This window comes from Bos indicus, chromosome 28 (assembly GCF_029378745.1).
Source record: "Bos indicus isolate NIAB-ARS_2022 breed Sahiwal x Tharparkar chromosome 28, NIAB-ARS_B.indTharparkar_mat_pri_1.0, whole genome shotgun sequence".
Lineage (NCBI taxonomy): Eukaryota > Metazoa > Chordata > Mammalia > Artiodactyla > Bovidae > Bos > Bos indicus.
Genome location: NC_091787.1, coordinates 17,370,710 through 17,394,321, shown reverse-complemented (window position 1 = coordinate 17,394,321; position 23,612 = coordinate 17,370,710). Strand labels below are relative to the sequence as shown.

The window sequence follows — 23,612 nt, the reverse complement described above, 5'->3', positions numbered from 1 at the left end:
TGATGGCATCCAGCCATCTCATCCTCTGTCGTCCCTTTCTCCTCTTGCCCCCAATCCCTCCCAGCAAGTCTATTTATGAATTGGCACAATTAAAGCAATGGAAATATTCTGGTCTTGAAGATGTCTGGTTTGAACCAAAGGAATGCTTTTAACGCTTTTCAGACATAGGCCATGAAAAAGTGACTTTTTGGCACCCCGATCATCCATGTAACTCACTTATATAATGCTGATTGTAAACAGTATTACCATAAAACCATCAATTTATAACAAACAGAATTCTAAGAATGAACAGGGACTCGGGTCTTTATACCGTAATATGAGCTACAAAGCCATTTGCCATCATGTTATCTTATGCTGCAGTACAGATGACTATTTTTAAAAAATAACAAGATGTCTATGGATTTTTAGTGATAAGAATGTGAAAAACATATCAAGGTCACCACTTTTAATATACAATCTGCTTTCATGCCTGCCAAGAAGTGTTCAAATATGTTTCCTATTGAACATTAGGTTCTTAGAATCACAGAACTCCTGCAATGAGGATTTGTTGCTTGGTTCAAAGATTTAATTTGTTATCTTCATTATCTTTTCTTGGAGCCTTAGCTATATAGAAAAAAGTGTGCAAACAACTACATTTTTACTCTTAGAGATATGGCACATGGCCATTTTTCTTAATTATTCTTGTCATTTCACCCATAACACTAGTTTTTTTTTTTTTTTTCCCCATCCATAACACTAGTTGTCTCGATGGAAGGGAAAAAAAATAGCTTCTTGACAGACTTTCCTTTCTACTTTTCCAAGTAGCTCATAGAATGATCAATGAAGTATCCAGAATTAATTAAGAAAAATATGCTTCTCAGTGATAGCATTAAAAAAAATTCTCTCTAAATCCAAGTGTGTGATCATGGATGTGCAGTGGTGGTTGTGTTTGTGTGTGTGTGTGGGTGTGTTTGTGTGCACTTCAAATGTATGTTAGCTCTGCAGTTGTTTTTTTAAAATCAGTCTGTTTTTTTCTTAATGAGTTTGTGAAATAATCATTGGCTACACTTACATTTTCAAGTACAACACCTTTCCTCTCTTATGTACTTTTCTCTTTTCTTTCTTTACCTCAGATTCTCAGCTTCTGGTTGGATTAAAAATCACACATAGTTCATATAAAGAAATTTACATGCAAAATGAAAGAATAAGGAGGGGGAAATGCCATTTATTTTAGGTCTATTGTTAACTTTTCTATAAATCTAAATTGGCCTCTAGAGTGATGTTAAATGTATATGTTGATGGGTAGATATGTTAATTTATTATTATCATTTTGGGGGGATTGTTACAGTGCTTAACAGACATGACTGAAAGTAACTGAATTACCTACATTAGCAAAATGGTATTTTAGATAAAGAGGCTCTGAACAAGTAATAAAATCATAGAATGAATGCTTTGACCAAGATCATACATGCTTTCATTGGTTGTTGGTTTGTTTTATAATTGTTTCATGATTTAAGAAATGGACCCCAGAGATCAATTCATAAATTCTATAGCTCTCCACAATGAACTTAGAGCATCTACAGCCTCATAGACTTGTGGGAAAATGGGACATGTATAGTTGATTCTTTCCTCATATTAACTGAAAATGGTTTCTATCTCAAGGCTATATTCTGATTTTTGAAAATGTTTATGCTTTACTACAGAAACTTCACATCTTTGCTCATAATCTCTTAGATACACTGAAGCCATCTTAAATGTTGCCTACTGTGATATTTTCTGACACATTGCTTTTTTACAAATACTTCTTAGTATTGCAGTAGCCAATTTGGAGGATTGTCACAGAATACCAGCAGAAAAGAAAACTTCAATCAAACTCTGTTGTCAGCTGAACATACCAACAGAGCAGACGATCTCATTGCGACGGTGAGAGCTTTCTCATTGTATGTTAAGGGATCTAACAAATCACCTTTTCATTTGGTGAGAATACCACTTTCTATACTTTTCAGCTCATTCTTCCCTAGGGAAATTCACCAATTGTTTGGCTCAGAAAGTCACAAGAAAATTGTATTTTGCACTATTATTGAATATATTTAACAAGCCTAATGGGCATATATATCTTATATGCATTAATAAATATATTTAACTTGCAGTATTAAGGAACCTTTAACACTTGGATCAGACGACCTATGTACAAAGAGAGATACAGACAATTCTGAAGGAATGATATAATGAAAAGATTGGGATCTGCCCTATATATATTTTTAAAATTAATTTAGTTTTTAATGAAGGATAATTGCTTTACAGAATTTTGTTGTTTTCTGCCAAATCTCAACATGAATCAGCCAGAGGAATACATATATACCCTCCCTTCTGAAACTCCCTCCCATCTTCCTCCCCATCCCACCCCTCTAGATTGATACAGAGGCCCTGACTGAGTTTCCTGAGCCATTCAGTAAATTCTCCTTGGCCATCTATTTTACATATGATAATGTAAGTTTCTATGTTACTCTTTCCATACATCTCACTCTCACCTCCCCTCTCCCTATGTCCATAACTCTGTTCTCTATATCTGTTTCTCCATTGCTATCCTGTAAATAAATTCTTCAGTACCATTTTTCTAGATTCCATATATATGCATTAGAATACTGTGGTGTTGGAGAAGACTCTTGAGAGTCCCTTGGACTGCAAGGAGATCCGGCCAGTCCATTCTGAAGGAGATCAGCCCTGGGATTTCTTTGGAAGGAATGATGCTAAAGCTGAAACTCCAGTACTTTGGCCACCTCATGCAAAGAGTTGACTCATTGGAAAAGACTCTGATGTTGGGAGGGATTGGGGGCAGGAGGAGAAGGGGACGACAGAGGATGAGATGGCTGGATGGCATCACTGACTCGATGGACGTGAGTCTGAGTGAACTCTGGGAGTTGGTGATGGACAAGGAGGCCTGGCGTGCTGTGATTCATGGGGTCGCAGAGTCGGACACGACTGAGCGACTGAACTGAACTGAACAATATTTATCTTTCTCTTTCTGACTTACTTCACTCTGTATAATAGGTTCCAGGTTCATCTACCTCATAACTGACTCAAATGTGTTCCTTTTATGGCTGAGTAATATTCCACAGTGTATATGTACCACAACTTCTTTATCTGTCCGTGGACATCTTGGTTGCTTCCATGTTCTAGCTACTGTAAACAGTGCTGTAATGAACATGTGTCTTTTTCAGTCTTGGCCTCCTCAGGGTATATGCCTAGGAGTGAGATTGCTGGGTCATATGGTGGCTTTATTCTTAGTTTTTTAAGGAATCTCCATACCATCTTCCATAGTGGCTGTATCAATTTACATTCCCACCGACAGTGCAAGAGTGTTCCTTTTTCTCCACACCCTCTCCAGCATTTATTGTTTGTAGACTTTTTGATGATGGCCATTCTGACCGGTGTGAGGTGGTACCTCATAATAGTTTTGATTTGCATTTCTCTAATAATGAGGGATGCTGAGCATCTTTTCGTGTGTTTGTTAGCTATCTGTATGTCTTCTTTGGAGAAATGTCTGTTTAGGTCTTTTTCCCACTTTTTGCTTGGGTTGTTTGTTTTTCTGGGATTGAGTTGTATATTTTGGAAATTAATCCTTTGTCAGTTGTTTAATTTGCTATTATTTACTCCCATTCTGAGGGTTGTCTTTTCACCTTGCTTAGTTTCCTCTGCTGTGCAAAAGCTTTCAAGTTTAATCAGGTCCCACTTGTCTACTTTAGTTTTTATTTCCGTTACTCTAGGAGGTGGGTCATAGAGGATCTTGATTTGATTTATGTCATCGAGTGTTCTGTCTATGTTTTCCTCTAAGAGTTTTATAGTTTTATAGTTTTTATAGTTTCTGGTCTCACGTTTAGATCTTTAATCCCTTTTAAGTTTATCTTTGTGGATGGTGTTAGAAAGTGTTCAAATTTCATTCTTTTATATGCAGCTGTCCAGTTTTCCCAGCACCATTTATTGTGCTAAAAAAAAGACCTAAACAGCACCGTTTATTGAAGAGGCTATCTTTGCCCCATTGTATATTCTTGCCTCCTTTGTCAAAAATAAGGTACCCATAGGTGCATGGGTTTATTTATGGGCTTTCTTTCTTATCCCATTGGTCTATATTTCTGTTTTTGTGCCAGGACCATACTGTCTTTATGACTGTAGCTTTGTAGTATAACCTGAAGTCAGGAAGGTTGATTCCTCCAGCTCCATTATTCTTTCTCAAGACTACTTTGGCTATTTGGGGTCTTTTATGTTTCCATATGAATTGTGAAATTTTTGTTCTAGTTCTGTGAAAAACACCATTGGTAATTTAATAGGGATCACATTGAATCTGTAGATTGCATTTGGTAGTATAGTCATTTTCACAATATTGATTCTTCCTACCCAGGAACATGGAGTATCTCTCCATCTGTTTATGTCATCTTTGATATCTTTCTTTAGTGTTTTATAATTTTCTGTGTACAGTTTTTTTGTGTCCTTAGATAAGTTTATTCCTAGATATTTAATTCTTTTTGTTGCAATGGTGAATGGGATTGATTCCTTCATTTCTCTTTCTGATTTTTCATTGTTAGCATATAGAAATGCAAGTAATTTCTGTGTATTGATTTTGTATCTTGAAACTTTGCTAAATGCACTGATTAGCTCTAGTAATTTTCTGATACTATCTTTAGGGTTTTCTATGTACAGTATCATGTCATTTACAAACAGTGAGAGCTTTACTTCTTTTCCAATCTGGATTCCTTTTATTTCTTTTTCTTCTCTGGTTGCTGTAGCTAGTTTCCCAGAAGTATGTTGAATAATAGCGGCGAAAGTGTACACCCTTGTCTTGTTCCTGATCTTAGGGAGAATACTTTCAGGTTTTCACCATTGAGAATAATGTTTGCTATAGGCTTATCATATATGGGCTTTACTATGTTGAGGTAGGTTCCTTCTATGCCCATTTTTTGAAGAGTTTTCATCATAAATGGGTGCTGAATTTTGTCAAAGGCTTTTTCTGCATCTGTTGAGATGATCATATGGTTTTTATCTTTCAATTTGTTAATATGGTATATCACATTGATTGACTTCTGTATATTGAAGAATCCTTGCATCCCTGGAATAAACCCAATTTGATCATAGTGTATGAGCCTTTTGATGTGTTGCTGAATTCTGTTTGCTAAAATTCTGTTAAGGATTTTTGCATCTATGTTCATCAGTGATATTGGCCTGTAGTTTTCTTTTTTTGTGCTGTCTTTATCTGGTTTTGGTATCAGGATGATGGTGGCCTCATAGAATGAGTTTGGAAGTGTTCTTTCCTCTGCAATTTTTTGAAAGAGTTTTAGAAGTATAGGCATTAGCTCTTTTCTAAATATTTGATAGAATTCTCCTGTGAAGCCCTCTGGTCCTGGGCTTTTGTTTTTTTTTGGCAGATTTTTTATCAAAGCTTCCATTGCAGTGCTTGCAATTGGGTTGTTCATAATTTCTATTTCTTCCTGGTTCAGTCTTGGAAGATTGAACTTTTCTAACACTCTGTCCATTTCTTCCAGGTTATCCATTTTATTGCCATATAGTTGTTCATAAGTCTTTTATAATCCTTTGGATTTCTGCATTATCTGTTGTAACCTCTCCTTTTTCATTTCTAATTTTGTTGATTTGATTCTTCTCTCTTCTCTTCTTGATGAGTCTGGCTAAAGATTTGTCAATTGTGTTTATCTTCTCAAAGAACCATCTTTAAGTTTTATTAACCTTTAATAGTGTTTCATTCTTTATTTTTCATTTAGTTCTGCTCAGATCTTTATCATTTCTTTCCTTCTACTAATTTTGTGTTTTTGTTTTCTTTGTTGTTCTTCTTTTTCCAGTTGTTTTAGGTGTAAAGTTAGGTTGTCTATTCAATGTTTTTCTTGTTTCTTGAGGTAGGATTATGTTGCTAAAACTTCATCTTAGAACTGATTTTGCTGCATCCCATAGGTTTTGAGTTGTCATGTTTTATTGTAATTTGTTTCTAGAAATTTTTTGATTTCCCTTTTGATTTCTTCTGTAACCTGTTCATTATTTTTTAATGTGTTGTTTAATCTCCATGTGTTTGTGTTTCTTCCAGCTTTTTTCTTGTAATTGACATCTAGCTTCATAGCACTGTGGTTGGAGAAGATGCTTGATACGATTTCAATGTTTTTAAATAACTGAGGTTTAATTTGTGACTCAAGATGTGGTCTATCCTGGAGAATGTTCCATGTGCACTTGAGAAGGTATTCTGCATTTTGATGAAACGTCTTGAAGATATCAATGAGATCCATCTCATCTAATGTATCATTTAAGACTTGTGTTTCCTTATTAATTTTCTGTTTTGATTATGTGTCCATTGGTGTGAGTGGGATGTTAAAATCTCCTACTATTATTGTGTTACTGTCAATTTCTCCTTTTATGTCTGTTAGTGTTTGTCTTATGTATTAAGGTGCTCCTATGTTGAGTGTATAGATATTTACAAATGTTCTGTCTTCCTCTTGGATTGATCCTTTGATCACTATGTAGTGTCCTTCCTTGTAGCTTGTAATCTTTATTTTAAGGTCTATTTTGTCTGATATGAGGATTGCTACTCCAGCTTTCCTTTGCCTCCCGTTTGCATGGAATATATTTTTCCATCCTCTCACTTTCAGTCTATATGTGTCTTTAGGTCTGATGTGGGTTTCTTGTAGACAGAATATATATGGGTCTTGTTTTTGTATCCATTCAGCCAGTCTGTGTCTTTTGCTTGGAGCATTTAATCCATTTATATTTAAAGTAGTTATTGATATATATGTTCCTATCGCCATTTTCTTAATTCTTTGGGGTTGATTTTGTAGATCTTTTTTCTTTTGTATTTCTTGACTATATAATTCCATTTAACATTTGTTGTAAAGCTGGTTTCCTGGTACTGAATTCTCTTAACTTTTGCTTATCTGAAAAGCTTTTTATTTCTCCATCAATTTTGAATGAGATCCTTGCTGGGTAGTTATCTTGGTTGGAGATTTTTCCCTTTCAGTGCTTTAAACATATCCTGCCATTCCCTTCTGGCTTGCAGAGTCTGCTGAAAGATTAGCTGTTAAGCATATGGGGTTTCCCTTGTATGTTACTGGTTGCTTCTCCCTTGCTGTTTTTAATATACTTTCTTTGTGTTTAGTCTTTGTTAGTTTGATTAGTATGTGTCTTGGCGTGTTTCTCCTTGGGTTTATCCTGTATGGGACTCTTTGTGCCTCTTGGCTATTTCCTTTTCCATGTTGGGGAAAATTTCAACTATAATCTCTTCAAAAAATTTCTCAAACCCTTTCTTTTTCTCTTCTTCTGCTGCTGCTGCTAAGTCACTTCAGTCGTGTCTGACTCTGTGCAACCCCATAGACGGCAGCCCACCAGGCTCCCCCATCCCTGGGATTCTCCAGGCAAGAACGCTGGAGTGGGTTGCCATTTCCTTCTCCAATGCAGGAAAGTGAAAAGTGAAAGTGAAGTCGCTCAGTCGTGTCCGACCCTCAGCGACCCCATGGACTGCAGTCTACCAGGCTTCTCCGTCCATGGGATTTTCCAGGCAAGAGTTCTTCTTCTGGGAACCCTATAATTCGAATGTTGGTGTGTTTGGTATTGTCCCAGAGGTCTGAGACTATCCTCAGTTCTTTCCATTCCTTTTACTTTGTTCTGCATTTCATACGTTATTTCCACCATTTTATCTTCCAGCTTCTGTTTCAGATATTCTGCTAGTGATTCCTTCTAGAGTATTTTTAATTTCAGTTATTGTGTTGTTTGTCTCTTATGTTTTTTCTTTAATTCTTCTAGGTCTTTGTTAATTGGTACTTCCATTTTCTCCATTTTGTTTTAAGGGTTTTGATCATCTTTATTTTCATTATTCTTGATCATCTTTATTTGCATTATTCTGAATTCTTTTAAAGGTAGTTTTCCTGTTTCCTCTTCATTTATTTGGACTTTGTATTTGGACATTTATTGGACTTTTTCCTTCATTTGTGTAGTATTTCTCTGCCTTCTCATTATTTATTATTTTAACTTATTGTGTTTGAGGTCTCCTTTTCCCAGGCTTCCAGGAAAGTTGAATTCCTTCCTTGAAGAAAGTTGGATTCTATCTTCCTTTTGGTTTCTGCTCTCCTAACATTGGTCCAGTGGTTTGTGTAAGCTTCATATAGGGTGAGATTTGTGTTGAGTTTTTGTTTGTTTTTCTCTGATGGGCAAGGCTGAGTGAGGTGGTACTCCTGTCTGCTGATGATTGGGTTTGTATTTTTGGTTTTTTCATTGTTTAGATGAGGCATTCTGCACAGGGTGCTACTGGTGGTTGGGTGATGCTGGGTCTGGTATTCAAGTGGTTTCATTTGTGTGAGTTCTCACTATCTGATACTCCCTAAGGTTAGTTGTCTGGTAGTCTATGGTCTTGGAGTCAGTTCTCCCACTCCAAAGGCTCAGAGCTTGATCTCTGGTCAGGAATGAAGACTCCACAAGTGGTTTGTTATGGCATTAAGTAAGATTAAAACAAATATCCAAAGATGAGAAACCAGAGATGAACCCCAGACAAATGGTAGTTACAAAATCAGGCAAATAATAGTTAAAATAATGGAATATACATATACACCCATGAGAAAAGTCAAAACAGTCCAACAAAAATAAACTACAGTAGAGTGACCCAACAAACAAAGAAAATCAAAAATTATATTTACTACTTAAGAAAAAAACTAACTAAAGCACAAACTGGAAAGCAAAACCAAAGCAAGGTACCAAGTGGGGAATAAAGCAATGAAAGCAAAACTAACAAATATGTTGAGAGGAAAGGAATGAAAGAAAAAAAAGAAAGAATAGATATGCAAATTTAAATAGACGTAGGTGCAGAAGATTTATATACATTAAAGATTAACTGCAAGGGGAAGAGAATAGTAGGAAAGGCAAACAAAGGAATATATAGAAAAAATTTAGTTTAAAAAAATTAAAAATTGCAATTATAAAAAAGAGAAAAGGAAAAAAAGAAGAGAGAAAATAGAGAAAATAAAAGGAAATGCCTCAAAACTGCAAAAGCTCCATGTAGAGGGAGAGGTTTATAACAACAATAAAAGGTGTGACTGAATATACATATATACATATATACCCATAAGCAAAATCAAAACAGCCCAGCAAAAATAAAGTACAATAGATTGACCTGGCAAACTAAGGAAACCAAAAATTATATCTACCAGAACAAAACTAACTAAAGCACAAACAGGAAAACAAAACTAAAGCAAGATGCAAACTGTGCAATAAAGCAATGAAAATAAAACTAACAAATATGTTGAGAGGAAAGGAGAGAAAGAAAAGAATAAAAGAATATATATGCAAAGTTAGACAGAGGTAGATAAGGAAGATTTATATTTGTTAAAGATTAACTGCAAGGGGAAAAGAACAGTAGGAAAAGCCAACAAAAGAATAAATGTAGAAATAACAATAAGTTTAAAAAACTAAAAATTAAAATTAAAAAAAAGAGAAACGAAAAATAAAAAAGGAAAACTCCACAAAACTGCAAAAGCCCTACAGAGAGGCAGAAGTTTATAACAACAATAAAAAATGTGACTGAGGAAAAAAAAAAGAAAAGCTCTAAAGCCTAATTGGATTTCATAGTGCCAATAATATTGACAACTACAACAGAGGGGGGAAAAGGGGGAAAAATCTAAAAGAATCTACAGAACAAGTCAAAAAATAAGAATAATAAATGTTTTTCCTGAGTCACTGCAGTCAGAGTCCTTTCCCTCGCTGGGAGACACAGTCCACCTTACCTCCCTAGGATGCCCTCCAACACTGTGCTTGCTGATCTCTGGACCTGCTGTGGGGGCAGCTCAGATTCTAATCTGATCCTATTCCAGTGGGTTCTTGTCTCCAATGTCCACAGCTATCAGAACTAGTGCGTTTTCTTTTGTGGGAGCTCTCAATGGCCTTTTATATATTCCATAGACATACAGTCTACCTAGTTGATCATGGATTTAATCTGCAACTTGTACAGCTGGTGGGAAGGTTTTTGGGTCTTCTTCCTTAGCCACACTGCCCCTGGGTTTCGATTGTGGTTTTATTTCCAACTCTACATGTGGGCCATCCACTGGGGTTTGCTCCTGAGGCTGCCCTGGAGGACCCAGGTTTGCCCCTTTGAGGGCCAGGTGTGGAGGTGGCAGCTGCTTGAGTTAGAGGGGTTCTGGCAGCACCAGGTACTCAGGGGAGTTGGTGGCTATGGCAGCAGGAAATACAGTACTCTAGAAGAGTATGGCAACCAGTATTGGCCAATATGCTCCAGTATTCTTGCCTGGAGAGCCCCCCTCTCTGACAAAGAAGCCTGGCAGGCCACAGTCTACAGGGTTGCCAAGAGTCGGACACAACTAAAGTGAACCTGTGTGCATAGACACAAGACTTTTTTTGCCTGTGGCAGCTCTGCCCCAGTGAGAGTTGAGCATGAAGGTGGCACCACTGCTTGTCTTGTGGGGACCCTGGCAGTGCCAAGCGTGCAGGAACACGGACTGCCTCAGCCACAGGAGTTATGGCCCTATCAGAGTCTTTTTCAAGCCTCTTGTAGATGGCGATCAGGCCTCATTGGCCAGTCTTTCTCTGTAGCTCCACTTGTTGAGGTACTTAGAAAGCTCCCTTGCCTGGGGTCCTATTCTGTAGTTCAGTGCATCAGGCACATAGAGGGGGGCCCCCTGGCTGGAGTCCTACTCTGTAGACTGGTGCATCAGTCATTTAAAGGAGCACCCTCAGTGAGGTCCTACTCTGTAGTTCAGTGCATTAGGCTTTAGAATGGGCCAGCATCTCTATTGTTCAGCTGCGGATGCTGGCTTGTGGGGAGAGAGAGGCTACGATGATGGCTCCACCCACCATGCATGACTCGGCAGCATCCCCTTGCTTACATGGCTGCCTGGCTTTCCTCTACCGGCATTTCCCATCACAATCTCCTACCTCACATCCCCTCACTCCATCTTTCTCAGTCAACAGCAGTCCTTGTCCTGGGATTGCTCCACAGTCCCTAAACTCCAGCTCCCAGCTGCTGCACATTTGGAGGGACCAGCATTCCTGTCTGGGGTATGTAGGCTGCAACAAGGACTGTCTGATTCTCTTTCCATTTAGGCTGCCACAGATCAGCTATTTCACTCTCAGCCTTAAATGTTTCTCTTCTGTCTCAGACGATTGCCCCAATGTGGGGATTGGATGACCCCTGCTTCAGTTCCCCAACCCGCTGAGGGCAGGTCCTGTCCTATTAACACTCCTGTTTCTCCCCCTAGTTCCTTCATCCTACTGAGTTTTGCGTGGTTCTGTATATTCTTTTCCACTGGTCACATACTCCTGTCCGCTCTCAGCTGGTGTTCTGCATGCACTTCTGTGTCTGAAAGTGTATTCCTGATGTAGCCGTGGAGAAAGATGTACTGTCCACTTACTCCTCTGCCTTCTTGATGTCCTCTGCCCTTTATATTTTTAGGTGCTTATATTAACAATAGGGAAGGTTTTCAGCCAAAATAGAATCTGTTCTTTTTTCTTCCCATGTTTGATATTTGGCAAACTAACTATGGCCCATGAGACTCTCAAGACTAAGGCCCCTTTCACTGAACCATGTTTTCAATAGTAAGATAGGCTATTGATTCTATTGAGCTTAACAGAACTAGTTTTGGGTTCTAATTCAACCTTCAGTCACAGCTTACTCATGTCACTTTGAACAAATCAACCTCACTGTCTCTCAGTTTATCATTTGGTAATTGAAAACATTCATATTTACCCTGCTAGCATACATTCCTATATCCTAGGTGGCTCAGTGGTAGAGAGGAGTGCCAAGCAGGAGACACAGTTTCAATCCCTGGGTCAGGAAGATCCCCTGGAGAAGGAAATGGCAACCCACTCCAGTGTTCTTGCTTCGGAAATCCCATGGACAGACGAACCTGGTGGTCTACATTCCATGGGGTTGTAAGAGTCAGACATGATTTAGCAACTCAACAGCAACTACTACAACACACATCCTGTAAGAATCAAATAAGATGTTTGGAAAGACTCATCAGTGTTTCCCTGGTGGCGCAGTGGTCAAGAGTCCTCCTGCCAGTGCAGGAGCCATGGGTTTGATCTCTGGGTGGGGAAGATGCCCTGGAGGAGAAAATGGTAACCCACTCCGGTATTCTTGCCTGGAAAATCCCATGGATCAAGGAGGCTGGAGGACTAGAGCCCATGGAGTCGCAAGAGCGTCAGACATGACTTAGTGACTAACAACAGCCAATGGGAAGAGTCGTAGAAGACATATAATGCAATGTGCAAAGGAAAGGTTATTGATCTTCGTGCATGGTTTCAATCAGGTTAGCATACTGATGTATCTTTCTCTCCCATCACCTTTACATTGACCTCAGCATGTGATAAAGAGGGGTAAATAAATTTGTAGAAATATAGTTAAGTCACTTGTATAAATCAGTTGGAATCACTGTCCATCCACTGGAGATCTACACCCCTGTAGTCTTTAGAAGATCATAACCTATAAGGCCAATAAGATATTGAACACTAGATGTTAAGTGGGCAAGAGATAGTATTTGGAATACATTAATGGGATGGAAATTTTCTCCAGAGTCCAAGAATAAGGGCAGAAGAAATTTGGTTGCTTGCTTATAGATTTTTTAATAATAAATGTTCAGAATAAAAATAACCTTATAATTATTCTGTTTCTTTTAGGTAATAAACATTATATATGTTTTCTCCTTTGATAGTATTTTAAAGCAATAAAAATCAAAGGAGAAGATCTTTACCATGCTGAAAATATTACCAGATTAGTAAATTCAAATTTGAAATCTATAAAAATATAGGAATTTAAAATTTTTAATATGGAATTTAAAAAATGTTGCTATGTGTTATACTTATTACAGAGACTAATGAAATAATATGAGAAACTGTCTGTGAAAAGTTGCAAAATTAGCATTTAAAATATAAGTACAACCTCACTACTAAGTAAAACATTTAAATTACTTTCAGTTATAAGGCTGCCCCATTTTAAAGAGACATTAGCATTTTTTCTTTTTTATAAGATTATTCAGCTAAAAAGAGTTGGACTTTCTTTAATAAATGAAGAATCATTTTCTGGAAATGCTCTTCCACAAAAGCTGACTCTTCATTGAAAACCATGGTGAAAAAGGCCTTTATAAGGTTCTAGTTCATAATTCCTCTGTCTGTATAACATTTCTGTTAAACAGGCCAAAGTTTTTGTAAATAACTTATCTACAGTATGTGAGAAAGTCTGGACTTTGGGACTCCATCAGACATTCCTTCTGATGCTAATAATTGGAAGATGGCTTCTCCCCATTGGAAGTGGGATCACTCGGGATCAACTCTCTCAACTTCTCCTTATGTTTGTGGGGACAGCTGCTGACATATTGGAATTCACAAGTGAGACCCTGGAAGAAGAAAATGTGAGGTAAGTAGGCCCTGCGATGAAAAGACCTACTTTTCAAGGTCAGGCCCACACACCTGCTTTTTTGTTCTATTATTTATATTTTGCATTAATAAAGCTTTTTCCGTATATCATATGTCCAGTGGTAGAATAATAGAATTTGTTGCTGTTCAGGTATATATTAGGTACCAGTACCCCAACGTGCACACACACACACACACACACACACACACACATATACATGTATGCACATATCTGGGTTTCCTATATGGCTCCAGTGGTAAAGAAGCCACCTACCAATGCAGGAGACATAACAGATGTCTGTTCGATCCTTTGGTGGGGAAGATCCCCTGGAGAAGGACACAGCAATCCACTCCATTCTTCTTGCCTGGAGAATCCCATGGACAGAGGAGCATGGCAGGCTCTAGTCCATCGGGTTGTAAAGAGTTGTACATGACTGAAGGGATCCAGCATGCACACATGCATATACATATACATATATATATGTGTATGTATGTGCCATATATATGTGCTATGTATATATATATAGTACTTGTATATGAATATGTAAAGAAAGTTGTGTGTGTGTGTGTGTTAGTCACTCAGTCATGTCTGACTGAATCTGTAAAGGACATTGTTGCTACAGAAAAAAGGCAGACAATATTTTCCATGGGTAAGAACAGAGACGCTTTGCCTATTTGCATGACCACAGGTTAGGTGAAGCCATGGTTACCTGAAAACTGTCCCTGGCTCCTCTTTCACATTCTCAAGTGTCCAGGAATGCAGGCAATCTTAAGTGTCTCTTGCAGAGCAGAGCTGCTATTCCAGGAAAGTACTTCGAGGAGGCATGGAGGACTCTCTCCCCTAGCTGACTGAGGAATTTATATTCCCTGGTGTGAATGGAGAATGGGGCAGATTAGGTTTTATTTTCCTAAATTTTATTTTTAATCAGTTTTGTTCGAAGTGCCCAAAGGCTATCTGGTGTAGATGCCTATAAATTAAAACTTATTGAGTTGGTACTTTTATTTTTGCCACAAGCAAATAAACCCAGAATCCATGATCACATCTGTTTATGGAACTACTTACCTTTAGGGATTTAAGTCTCAGTGCCTGAATGTACTTTCAGCTCAGGTTGTTATGCAGTATGCTATAAAAATAAATTGCAATGAGTCTGGCTTTTAATGCTACCGTTTACTTTATGCTATGTTTCTCAAATAACGAAACATAAAGCTGAGCAAAATACACTAACCTACTGAGTAAACTTAATATCCCAATTATAGTACAAAGTGTATCATTATCATAGGTTACCTTTATACGATCATTTCCTGTTCCATTTATACTGCTTTCTCATATCTTAAGTAGATATAGAATTTTAAAAAGAATCTAGTCTAAGTTGATCCATTGTCCTCACAATGCCAACTTTATTTTTTAAAGAATATTTACTTAATTTGCTGTGCAGGGTGTTAGTTGCAGCATATGGGATCTAGTTCCCTGACTAGTGATTGAAGCAGGCCCCCTGCATTGTGAGCAAGGTGTCTTACCCACTGGACCACCAGAGAAGTCCCCAGAATGTTGATTTTAGCTTTGTGGCTTTAATACCTTACATGTGGCCAGTGCTTTACATTGTGTAACATATTTTCAGATACATTAGAATACTTATACTACAGTGAGGTTACAAGAAAAACATTTAAAAATCATGACCAAGCATATAAAAACAAATAACTACAGGCACCACACAGCTGATTATACCTATGGGGCTTCCCAGGTGGCACAATGGGAAAGAATCCACCTGCCAGTGCAGGAGATGCAAGAGACACAGGTTCGATCTCTGGGTTGGGAAGATCCCCTGCAGGAAGAAGGGGCAACCCACTCCAGTATTCCTGCCTGGAAAATCCCATGGGCAGAGGAACCTGGCGGGCTACAGTCCATGAGGTTGCAAAGAGTCAAACACGACTGAGCATGCGCACACGCGCACACACACACACACACACACACACACACACACACACCCCTATACCTATATAGAAATAAACACATAAATGGCCAAATATCTAGTGAGATCCAAGGGATATAAGGTAGAAGGCGGGGGTAGGGCTTCAGGGAGGAATACGTTCTGAGGGACTCATCTGATCTTTCTCACATCTTTATGGTTTTATGGCTATCTTAATGCTCAATGTTTTAGGCCCATCCACAAGTGATGGCAAGAGGCATTTTATAGATCAGTTTGCCAATAGATGTTGAATATTAAGTAAGTTAATGACTAAAATGTCAATCATCCAAGGCAATTTAAAAAACATTCTGAAAGTCATGAGAGATCATTCATTCACCAACTCTTGACTGATTATGTAGTGCGGGCCAAAAGAGTGCTACTGGAGAGTGGGGAGCTAATAGGGAGCAAGTGATGAGCGAAAGGATACACAGTCCTGTCCTCACCCAGGTAATTTCAATCCAGCATTTTCTTCTCCCCCCTGCACATTCATCTGAGTGTTTTATAAATCTTTTTACTCATTCTAAACGTATACCAGTCCTGAGAATAGAACTGAATCAACTCTGCTTGGGTTATTATTTTTCAATTTCTTTTTGGGTTTCATGATCTCAAATGAAATCATTTTATTTTTAATGTAATTGCATTGTGTCAGAGACCGTCTGTGGTTTCCACTGCACTCCTGCATATCTCCATCACAACCTAAGGCCTCCAAAATCAAGGCTTAGAAAGAACTGAGAGTTTTTATTTCCACCTAAGGCCCACCTCCCACGTTCTGACTTCATCTCAGGTTCCATACTGTAAGCATAAACACTGCAGATTGCCATGTTTTCAAAGGAAAGACTTAAACTCTCTCAGCATAGCTTTCCCTTTTGGCCTCAAAAAGACAATCATAAAGCATAAATTTAATATACATGTAAAGGATGTTCCCATGTAATATAGAAAAGAGGGTTACTTCATTATAACCTACTTAGCATCACTTATTATTACAACAGTTTCTTTTCTTTTTTATTTTATTCTGTAATTTGAGCTGACAGGTTTATGAGAAAACCTGCGATGATGTTACATCACAGCGATGTCTATCTCTCTTTCCTGCATCCTGGGTAATACTTCAAATCCAGTTTGTTTGTTTTTTTTAACCTAAATCAGTTCCCTTCCACATACCTACACAAAGTTCATCTTTCTGATTCTTATGAATTTGCATGGACTCATGAGATATTGCAAGTTTTTCATAACAACTCCACTTGATACAACACAAATGCATCTATTGTAATTCTATGGTTCAGTGATATTTTGAAATTTATAGACTTGTGTAACTATCACCAGAATCCATATTCCTTGTGTCTGTTTGTGGTCAATTCTCACTCCCACTGTCAACTCTAGGCAACCACTGATATGCTTTATATCACTATAGATAGAAATTCCTTTTCTAGAAATTTCATGTAAATGGGATCATAAAGTGTATGGTCTTTGTGTCTGGCTTTTTCACATAGCATAATGTTTCAGTGGTTCATTCCCATGGTTCACTGTATGGGTTGTCTAGCTCTGTTTTAATAGCTGACTAGTATCCTATGCATATACCACATTTTATGTATCCATTCTGTAGTCAGTTTTCTTGCTATTGAAAATGATATTGCTAGGAACATTCAGTTACAAGCCTTTGTATGCATCTGTTTTCATTTCTCTTGTATAGATACGTGGGAGTAGAATGACTCAATTTTATGTTAAGTACATGTTTAACTTTTTAAGAAACTGCCAAACTGTTTGCAAAATGGCTATTTGTTATTGCTGTTGTTGCTGTTTAGTTGCTAAGTCGTGTCCAGCTCTTTGCGATCCCCTGGAACTAGCCCACCAGGATCCTCTGTCCATGGGATTTCCCAGACAAGAAATCTGGAATGAGTTGCCATTTCCTTCTCTAGGGGATCTTCCCAATCCAGGGATCGGACTCATATCTCCTGCATTGGCAGATGGATTCTTTTCCACTGAGCCACCAGGGGTGCCCCCCAAAGGGGCTATACCTATGTAAAAACACACCACTAGCAAGGTGTGAGAGTTCCATTTTCTCAACGTCTTCACCAACACATTTTTTTCAGTGTTAATGATTATAACCATTCTAGTGGGCTCATAGTAGTATTGTATTGTGTTTTTAATTTGCATTTTCTTAATGATTAATGAAGTGGATATCTTTCACGTGCTGATTAGCTTTTTATATATCTTCCTTGGTGAAGTATCTGTTCAAATTTTTGCCCATGTTTCACTGGATTAAATTTTTATTAAGTTGTCTATATATTCTGGTTACAAGTCTGTTATTAGATACATAAATGTAAATATTTTTCCCAGTATATAATCTTTTATTTTTTAATGATTTCATTTGAAGAACAGTTTTTTTTTTTTTAAATTTTGATAAAATCCTATTTATCATTTTTTCTTCTATGTAGGGCTTTGGTGTAAAGTAAAAAAAAAATAATAATAATAATAAAAAACTTTTTTTTAATAAAAAGGAAAAAAAATTTTCCTCACCAAAAATTAGAAATATTTTTCTCTAATATTTTGACTTAATTTTTGTGTACCTTGAGGTAAGAGTCTAAGTTCATATTTTATCTTATTTCATTTTATGTTTTGGCATTGTCCCAGCTCTAATTTTTGTCCCAGCTTGGGCCAACTGTCTCGGCACCATTTGTTGAAAACATTATCCCTTCCCTATTAAAATGACTTGGCACTCCTTGTCAAAAATCAATTGACCACATATGTAAGGAGTTTTCCAGGACTTTCTATTGTGTGTCTATCTGCTCTGTGTGTCTGTCCTTATGCCAGTACCACATTACCGTGATTACTGACATTTTATGATCAGTTTTGAAACTAGATATTCTTAAGTTCTCTAGCATTATTCTTTAAAAAAATTGTTCTGATTTTTCTAGATGCTTTGCAATTTCATATACGTTTTATTATTAGCTTGTCAAATTCTAAAAAAAAAAACCAAAAAATCCTGCTGTAGTTTTCATAAGGATTGTATTAAATCTAAGCCTCAGGCTTCCCTGGTAGCTCCAACAGTAAAGAATCTGCCTGCAATACAAGAGACCCAGGTTCAATCCCTGGATTGGGAAGACCCCTTGGAGAACAGAGTGGCTACCTACACCAGTATTCTGGCCTGGAGAATTCCATGAACAGAGGCGCCTGATAAGCTACAGTCTGAGGCGTCACAGAGTTGGACTTGACAGAGCAACTAACACCATGACTACTATCAGTTTATGAAGAAGCAGCATCTTTATAATATTAAGTCTTCCAACCCATGAATGTTAACTATGTCATCATTTATTCAGATTTTCCTTGATTTCTCTTAGAAATGTTTCATAATTTTCAACATATAGGTCTTACAGCACTTTTCCTAAATTTATTCCTAAATATTTTTTCTTTTTGATAGAAATGTTTTCTTAATATCATTTTCATGGTTTTATTACCACTACATAGAAATACAGCTGACTTCTCTTGTACCCATTGATCATGTTTATTAGTCTTGTAGACTCCTTAGGGCTTTTTACATACAGGAGAATATCATTTGAAAGCAAAGATAGTTTTGATTCTTACTAATCTATATGCCTTTTATTTCTTTTTCTTGCCTTACTGCTCCAGCTAAAATTTCTCATACAGTGTTGAACAGAAGTATGAGTGGGGACTTTCCTGGCGGTCCAGTTCTTAAGACTCCATGCCTCCACTGCAGGGGGTGCAGGTTTCATCCCTGGCTGGGGAACTAAGATTCCACATGCCATGAGGCATGGCCAAAATAAATAAATATGAGTGAACTTTTAAATCTCAAAGGATAAGCATTCTGTCTTTCACTTAAGGATGTTGCTAGCTGTAGGTTTTGCACAGATATTTTTATTAGATGCCCTTGATCATTTAGAGGAAATCCCTATCTAGGTTACTGAGAGTTCTTTATTTCTTCCGTTCTCTCTCTTTCTTTCTCTCTCCTTTCTATGGACATTTAATTTTGTCAAATATGTTCCTGTTTTTCTTATGATCGTTATGTAGTGGCTGTTCTTTATTCTATTAATATAGTATATTGCATTAACTAATTTTCAGATGGTAAATCCTAGGATAAATATCACTTGGTTATGGTGTATAATCCTTTCTGTATGCTGTTGAATTTGGTTTGCTAACACTTTGTTAATCATTTTACATCTATATTCACAAAACACACTGTCTTTTAGTAATATTTTCAAATGGCATTTTTCCTGGCTTTGCTATCAGGGTAATATTCCCTCAGTGAATATCTCAGGAATCATTCCCTCTTTATTTTCTGAAAGACTCTGTATAAGACTGGTGGTATTTCTTCTTTAAATATTTTATAGAATTCACTTAAGAAGCTGTCTAAGCCTATGCTTTTCTTTGTGGGATGATATTTATTACCAACTCAAGATCATTATTTCTTATAAGTCTACTCTGTTATTCTGTTTCCTCTTGGGTCAAGTTTTATTATATTTTACATTTTAGGATTTCTTCCATTTTATCTAAGTTTATTTTCCATATGAAGCTGAACATTCTGTTATTCCTTTATACTTGTGTCAGTTCCTGTAGAGTCACTTATTATGACCCTGCCCTTTTCGTTCTGAGTTGGTCATTTGTGTCTTCTCCGTTTTTCCTTAGACTTCTCAGTTTCCTCAGTCTTTTAAAATAACTAATTTTTGGTTTCACTGATTTTTTTCTATTATTATTCTGTTTTCTATCTAATTGGTTTGTGTTCTGATATTTAATTTTTCCTTCCTTCTGTTTGCTTTGGATTTAATTTGCACTTCTGTTTTCTAGTTTCTTAAGATGGAAGCTTATTGATTTGAACTCTTTCCCCTTTTCTAGTATGGTATTCAAAGTTATAAATTTCCCTCTAAGCCCTGGTTTATCTGCATCTCATAAGCTTTGATATGTTATCTTTTTTTGTTTAATACAATTCAAATTATTTTCCAATTTCTCCTGTGAATTCTCCTTTGACCTCTGAATTGTTTAGAAGCAAAGCTATTTAATTTCCGTATGGGGATTGCCCAAATTTCTTCCTGCATTTTTTTTTATCTTAATTCTGCTGTAGTCTGAGAATATACAAAATTAACTCTTTTAAGATATTGAGACTTATCTTGTGGCCTAACATACAGTCTATCCTGGAGAATATTCCATATGTGCTTGAAAAGAACACGTTGCTTGATTGTTTTATAAATTTAAGTAATGTCAAATTGGCTGATACATTTCTTCAGGTCTTCTATATCCTTACTGAATTTCTGCCTAGTTGTTCTATTAATTATTGAGTGGGGCACCGAAATCTTCAACTCTAATTGTTGAATTGTCTGTTTCTTTTTTCAGTATTGTCAGTTTTGCTTCATGTATTTTGAGGTCCTGTTTTAAGATGTGCAGTTTTTAACAGTTCTTCCTGATGTAGTAGTTGTTTTTCATAATGACATGTCACTCTTTTTTTCTAGTAATATTTCTTGTCTGAAAGTCTATTTTGTCTCTCATGAATCTAGGCGCTCTATTTTATGACTATTGACATGGATTTTTTTTTTTCAAACTCTGTATGTTTACATCTAAACTGTGTTCTTTATATACCACATATACTCGGAGTAGGCGACGGCACCCACTCCAGTGCTCTTGCCTGGAAAATCCCATGGATGGAGGAGCCTGGTAGGCTGCAGTCCATGGGATCGCTAAGAGTCAGACACGACTGAGTGACTTCACTTTCACTTTTCACTTTCATGCATTGGAGAAGGAAAAGGCAACCCACTCCAGTGTTCTTGCCTGGAGAATCCCAGGGATGGGGAGCCTGGTGGGCTGCCGTCTGTGGGGTCGCAGAGAGTCGGACACAACTGAAGCGACTTAGCAGCAGCAGCCGCAGCATACTCGAATCTTTTATTTTCCTCTCAGTTAGACAATCTTTGTCTCTAATTGGAGTGTATATTAATTTCCCAAGGCTGCCATAACGAAATACCACAAACTCAGTGGCTTAATCTAACAAAAACTTGTATTCTGGCCTCTGTCTTCACATGGCTTTCTTTCCAGTGTGTCTGTCTGTGTCTCCAATTGTTCCTCTTTTTTCTAGGGAAACCAGTCATTGGATTAGGACCCATGCTAATCTAATATGACCTCATCTTATTTTCATTACATCTGCAAAATCCCTACTGCCAAGTAAGATCACATTCTGAAGTCTAGGTAGACACGAATTTGGGTGGACACTTTCTAAGTTTTTAAAAGGTGTTCAATCCATTAATATTTAATGTAATTACTGATGTGGTTGAATTTATATCTGCTATTTTGCAATTCATTTTTCTCTACATCTCATTTCCTTTTTGTTCTTATGTTATTTACTACTTTAAAAATATATTTAATGAACAATTTCAGTTCCTCTATTGATTTTCTATTGATGTAAGTAGGGAAGACAATGTATATATTTAAATCTTCACATTCTAATAGTTCCATTTCCTCCCCTTCTTTTTTACTATTATTGTTATATATGAGTCACATCTTTATATGTTATAAACCAAAGAGTACAGTTTTATCATTACTGTTATATAGATTAATTTTTAAAGACATTAAGATAGAATTATATATTTATATGTTCACTTATATTTACCCACATATTTGAAGGTGTTCTCCATTCTGTCTTGTGGAGTTGAGTTACTTTCAGTGTCATTGTTCTTTCAACCTGAAAGACTTCCTTTATTGTTTCATCTAAGGCAAATCTGTTAGCAACACATTCTTCTCATCTTTGGCAGAAATGTATGTATTTTTCCTTCATGTTGGAAAAATAGTTTCGTTGTATACAGAATTCTTGGTCAATAGTTTTTACTTTAGCATTTTACATGTGTCATTCCACTTTCTGCTGACCTTCATTATTTCTGTCTTCTAATGAGATGTTAGCCATTGTTTTGTTGTTACCCTGCACAAATGATCTTTTATTTATTTATTTATGTTGCTGTTTTCAAGAGTTGCTTTTTCTCTTTGACTTTTGAAAGTTTCACTGTGATGTGTCTAGGTCTGGATATCTTTGTCTTTAATCTTACTATGACTCTGTTGATGTCAGTTCAGTTCGGTTCAGTCTCTCAGTCGTGTCCGACTCTTTGCAACCCCATGAACCGCAACACACCAGGCCTCCCTGTCCATCACCAACTCCCGGAGTTTACCCAAACTCAAGTCCATTGATTCGGTGATGCCATCCAACCATCTCATCCTCTGTCATCCCATTCTCCTCCTGCCCTCAATCTTTCCCAGCCTCAGGGTCTTTTCCAATGAGTCAGCTCTTCGCATCAGGTGGCCAAAGTATTGGAGTTTCAGCTTCAACATCAGTCCTTCCAATGAACACCCAGGTCTGATCTCCTTTAGGATGGACTGGTTGGATCTCCTTGCTGTCCAAGGGACTCTCAAGAGTCTTCTCCAACACCACAGTTCAAAAGCATCAATTCTTCTGTGCTCAACTTTCTTTATAGTCCAACTCTCACATCCATACACGGTTACTGGAAAAACGATAGCCTTGACTAGATGGACCTTAGTAATGTCTCTGCTTTTTAATATGCTGTCTAGGTTGGTCATAACTTTCCTCCCAAGGAGTAAGTGTCTTTTAATTTCATGGCTTCAGTCACCATCTGCAGTGATTTTGGAGCCCCCAAAAATAAAGTCAGCCACTGTTTCCCCATCTATTTGCCATGAAGTGATGGGACTGGATGCCATGATCTTTTCTGAATGTTGAGCTTTAAGCCAACTTTTTCACTCTCCTCTTTCACTTTCATCAAGAGACTTTTTAGTTCCTCTTCACTTTCTGCCATAGGGGTGGTGTCATCTGCATATCTGAAGTTATTGATATATCTCCCGGCAATCTTGATTCCAGCTTGTGCTTCCTCCAGCCCAGCATTTCTCATGATGTACTCTGCATATAAGTTAAATAAGCAGGGTGACAATATACAGCCTTGACGTACTCCTTTTCCTATTTGGAACCAGTCTGTTGCCCCATGTCCAGTTCTAACTGTTGCTTCCTGAGCTGCATACAGGTTTCTCAAGAGGCAGGTCAGGTGGTCTGGTATTCCCATCTCTTTCAGAATTTTCCAGTTTATTGTGATCTGTTGATCTAGTATATGTAAACTAATATTTTTCCTCAGAGGAATTTTCAGCTGTGATTTCTTCACGTTTTCTCCTCCATTGTCTCTTCTTCTTTTTGGGACTTCTATCACAAATAGATACGCTTAGTTGCATTCTGTAGGCCTCTGAGACTCTTTTTCTCCTATCTGTTTTATTCTC

The 23,612-nt window shown here is 37.3% G+C and overlaps 1 protein-coding gene across 2 annotated transcripts in view; it reads left to right on the top strand.

Moving 5' to 3' along the window:
* The window catches only part of TMEM26 (transmembrane protein 26), a 64,136-nt gene that overhangs the window by 25,141 nt on the left and 15,383 nt on the right, over positions 1–23,612 (top strand). The window contains exons 3-5 of one of the 2 annotated variants that reach the window (XM_070782151.1): positions 1,789–1,902; positions 2,392–2,469; positions 13,164–13,384. In XM_070782151.1, the coding sequence (XP_070638252.1) occupies positions 1,789–1,902; positions 2,392–2,469; positions 13,164–13,384 (413 nt within the window). The remainder of the gene's footprint in view (positions 1–1,788; positions 1,903–2,391; positions 2,470–13,163; positions 13,385–23,612) is intronic. The other variant, XM_019954188.2, reaches the window with a different exon arrangement.